This window comes from Elephantulus edwardii, unplaced genomic scaffold (genome assembly GCF_000299155.1).
Source record: "Elephantulus edwardii isolate Elephantulus edwardi_28Jun2011 unplaced genomic scaffold, EleEdw1.0 scaffold00072, whole genome shotgun sequence".
Lineage (NCBI taxonomy): Eukaryota > Metazoa > Chordata > Mammalia > Macroscelidea > Macroscelididae > Elephantulus > Elephantulus edwardii.
Genome location: NW_006399822.1, coordinates 4,292 through 8,558, shown reverse-complemented (window position 1 = coordinate 8,558; position 4,267 = coordinate 4,292). Strand labels below are relative to the sequence as shown.

The 4,267-nt window shown below is 53.4% G+C and overlaps 1 protein-coding gene across 1 annotated transcript; it reads right to left on the bottom strand.

Annotated features, from left to right (window-relative positions):
• Positions 1 to 492: 492 nt before the first annotated feature.
• LOC102855636 (melanoma antigen preferentially expressed in tumors-like) lies at positions 493 to 2,790 on the bottom strand. Its single transcript, XM_006888851.1, has 4 exons — positions 2,782 to 2,790; positions 1,340 to 2,674; positions 831 to 993; positions 493 to 626 (listed from the first exon to the last, which is right to left on the bottom strand). The coding sequence occupies exons 1-4, from the start codon at positions 2,788 to 2,790 to the stop codon at positions 493 to 495; spliced, it is 1,641 nt and encodes a 546-aa protein (XP_006888913.1).
• Positions 2,791 to 4,267: the final 1,477 nt, after the last annotated feature.

The following is a 4,267-nucleotide window of genomic DNA, read 5'->3' as shown; positions in this document are numbered from 1 at the left end:
TTCGCAATAGCTTGCCTCCGGAACCCCTATGACCCTGCAGAGAGGATGAGAGACAACCAGCGTTGAGGACTCTCCTTCATAGGGTCGCTATGAGTTGCCTGTGACATGACGGCACTTCACCACCACCACAACAACAATTCTTTTCATGACAAGATTACAGAAAAAGAATTGCTTAATAAATGGGACTCTGGACTTCGGTGGGTATCGTATAACAATGAAAGAATTTGTCTTTTCAAAGAGAAAAACTAGCTGGGGGAGGGGGTAGACAGGGAGGAACATGTGCAACAGTGAATGAATGAATGAATGGGGAAGAAATTAAATGGAACGAATATGCCATAAAAAGTTATAGAGATTACATTTTTAAAAAAATTAATAAACATGAAACGATACTGATGCCATCACGTTTGAAAGGCAGCTCTCAAATGTCTCCTGCAGGGCTGGCAGTCACCCTGTTGACGGCTTCCCCAAAGCCCTGGTCCAGCAGGACGTGGCTCAGTTGGGCTGCCAGCCCAGGGAAAGTCTCCCAGTGTCGATTTCCTGGATTTCCTTGGTGGCCATGCAGCACTCAGGCGTGTCGGGGACAACCCGGAAGTCCAGCACCGAGGGAGGCTGCACCCCTACAGGCCCTGCAGGACAACCATGGAATCCCACAGAACAGAGTGGAAGCAGCAGCCCAGGGCAGAAGGAGGACAGGGAGCTGGGAGGAGTCTGTGACCCGCACCCACCCAGGGCAGCTGGTCAGGGTGGCTGAAGCGCTGCTGAGCGGGAGGATGAGCTGGAAGTCAGCAGCGAATCTGGAGGACTTGACGGCCCTCAGGACAAGCCAGTGCCTAAGGAAGGCGGCCTGGGCTGGGCTGCAGGCAGAGGCCAGAGGGCGTCGCCCGGACCCTCCTCAATGTAGGAAGACAGGTGGACCCCAGCTCCCTGACACGTCCACTTCCGTTGCAGCGGGTACACAGCAGCTCCACACAGGGCTCTCCGGAGGCGCTTGCCCTTGGGCAAAAAGACCCGATCCTGTCCCCCGTCCTTAAGGGGTTCTGAAAATGCCCGACCTAGAGAGCCTCCCCAACGAATTATTGGCCGTTACTGTAACAGAAACAGCACAATGGGTTGGCTTGGACAAACACGTTTATTTCCTTTCCCACAAGACAGGAATTGAGGAAATGGAAGATAATTACAGTGTAAAGGTGAAGATTATTGAAATAAAGTTTTCCTGTTGGTAAAGATCTTGCTCTGACCAGTCCAACTCCAGTCCTAGGTCCTCCAGGACCTGACTCAGCTGCTCCAGCCAATTCTGCACAGCCCTCATGTCTATGGTTCTCATTCCTCCGCAGCTCACACAGCACTCCCACGGGAACGGCACCTCCAGCATCGTGATATTGTTCTGAGGGAGGGTGTGCAGCAGCAGGCTCTCCAGGACGTCTATCGAGAGCGAGTTTCCACTGAACCTGAGTAAATCGAGCTGGGAGCATTGGCCCAGGGCAGGCAGGAGGGCTGTGAACTCGACGTCAGTCATGCCACAGCCGCTCAAGTCCAGTTCTTTCAGGGTGCCTGAGATTCTCTCCAGCAGAATGTTGAGGAACACAGCAGCTATGCCTACGATCTGCACATTTCTGAGATGCAGCCTACTCAGGCGGCAGGTGCTCGAACACCTGGACAAGTATTCCAAGTCAGATCCTGTCATACAAGAATCAGTAATGTACAGGCTCTCTAGTGGGGCCTCCAGGTACCTGAAGACCTGATGCAATTTGCTGAGAAGAGAGCTGGTTAAGTGTATGTGGAGGTGGCGGAGATGCTGCAGGTGTAAGAACGCGATGGAGAATTGAGCAAACAGGCTCGTTACCACTGTTGCGTCCCAGTGGGTCCAGTGGTCAAGAAAATCTCGACCAAAGTACAAGCTGTTCAGATGAACCATCTTCCCCAGGTATTGAGTAAATTTAGCCTTGTGATCCAATTGCCAGTGGCAGCTGACTTCTACCTCCTCCACACAGTCTAGGTGTATGTTATCAAAGATATTATTGACAATGTGAAATCTCAATGGCTCAGCAAGAAACTCTAGCCTCCGACAGCACAGTTGGGGTAGTGGTTTCTTCTCCTCGACCCTCTTCACAAGGAAAGTGAGCAATTCATCTGAAGAGGGCTTCGTGAAGCACAGGTCCGACAGCAGCACCAGCACTCCCGCTTCAGAGGAGCACTGCTTCTTCTCCCCTGTGCTGGAGGGCCCCACTCGGTGCCTCTCTGGGCTGGGCTGCGCAGCCCCACTCTCCCGTGAGGGGCTCGCTGAGATCCCGTCCCCCAGCCCAGCCCACACGTGCCAGAAGTTGGTCTCAGCGTTGCTTCTGAGGTCCAGCACTTGGAGTTTCCAACGTGTAGGTCGAAAATCACGGGCAAGCAGCGCATCGATGCCATTGAGGGTCGCCTTCAAGATGTCCTGATCACACTGCAGAGCTTCCAGCAGAGCCCCCAGGGGGAGGTAGGGGAACGGCCAGGCCTCCACCATCGCCTGAACCGTCCTGCAGCATCTCCTCGCAACAGCCAAGAAGAACAGGGGTGGAAAGCTGTCCCTGGGAAGTGACTGCAGGCCGGCCATGGCAGTGGCTTCATCCTCTAAAAGGCTCTGAGTGGCCAAGTCCACTAGTCTGGGCGGGTTCTGTCTGCCCATGCCGCTCTCCTGCTGCAACGGAAAATGTGGTTAGTGGTCGGTAGCGAGAGCTAAGTCTCCCACACCCACCCTCCAGACTCTCTGAAGCCTTGCTAGTTGGTTCAAGCCACAACACTTACCTTTTCCATTTTCCAATGGTGCAGAGATTCTTGGATGTCGTGTCAGCTCACAGTCTTGTCAGCATCAGCCTGGTCAGAAGGCTGAGTGCAAGTTCTCAAGCTCCAGAGGGAGAGGAATCTCAGGACCAGCAGAGCGACCACCAGAGCACCTACGAACAGGCGTGGAGGAGAAGTAGGCTTGGGATCTGCAGGGAGTAAAGGCTAGCACACTGCGCTCAGATGCTCACGAGTGTTTGGGGCTGGCTGCCAGCCTGTGGATCTCCCTCTCACCTCAGTCACGATGATCACCTGATCACAATTAACCACTACTATCCCTGTTTATTAGTAAACAGACATTATCAGAGAGGGGAGTGTTCCTAGAATGTCTTCACCCAGAGAGGATTACACTCCTTGGCATTGGATCAAGGCACCATCAAAAGTCCCACAGTGTTGACACCTTAATCCACTGTGTCTCTAGTCCTGGGTGGGGCTCTGGAGGATAGTGAGAAGGATCAATGCAGCCGAGCCCCTTCCTTATCCAGCAGCCACTCTGAGGGAACCATGGGCAACCCCTCCAGTGCTATTTCCTCCCCCTGGACACGTGCAGAGGGTCAGCTATGAGTCAGTCTCAACCCAAGGCGGTACATCACAACAACAGTAAGGTGGGGCTCTACACTGAGATGGATGAGGACACACATGGGCCACCTGCTTAGGAAACAATGGCCTCACAATGTCCTATGAGCGAATCCGGAACATTATTCAGTGGGGGGGCTGGGGTTCAGCCCCTCAGGTAAAACTAGGGAACAGCTGCTTCCTCCAAGTAAGAAAAAGGACCTACTGCCACCAAGTCCAAGCAGCCCCGAGTGGAGCCTCCAGGGACTTTTCAGCAGAGGTAAGTTGCATGCAAAGAGACTGTCATCCTTCTCCCTCGGAGCAGAGGGTAGATACAAACCTGCTGCCTTTTGGTTGGCAGTACAACTCCCTACCGACTAGGCCCAGGGGCTCCTCAAAGCAGAATGTACAGCAATCATACTAATGAATGAAAACAGATTTGTGGTTGGTGGGGAGATGTCAAGGGGAGTTTTGATGGCTTAGTTGTTAGACTCTAGGCTACAACCGCTAAGTCCCGAGGTTCGAATCCATGGAACCGTCCATATTCTTCCCCCACATCACAGCCCAAGAATCTCTGCGTTGACAGTCATGATTTAGTCATTCCCTTGCTGAGCTGGGATCTGGTGTAACCCTCTCCCTGCGGGATGTCACACAGGGGCTCAGCACCATGAGGAAGTGTGCAACAAAGGAGGGACAGTTTACCGCCTCGGAAAACCACTAGAGGGTGAGCTATGGGTTGGTTCCAACTCGACAGCCAACAAGAAGAGCAGCTGGGAGATCTCAGGTCATCACTGCGCCCTCCAGGGGCTGTGGCCCTCCTTACCCTTCAGCACCCCCCACATAAGGCCCAAGGCCTGCTCATAACCCTTCCCAACTTACTTTGGAGAAGTCTATC

Bases quoted from the DNA above. Each gene is read 5' to 3' on its own strand.
- LOC102855636 (XM_006888851.1), bottom strand. The intron at 994-1,339 runs GTGAGCTGCGGA...TTTTTGCCCAAG, and splicing joins CGTTCCCGTGGGAGTGCTGT to GGCAAGCGCCTCCGGAGAGC. The intron at 627-830 runs GCACTGGCTTGT...GTTGTCCTGCAG, and splicing joins GCCCAGGCCGCCTTCCTTAG to GGCCTGTAGGGGTGCAGCCT.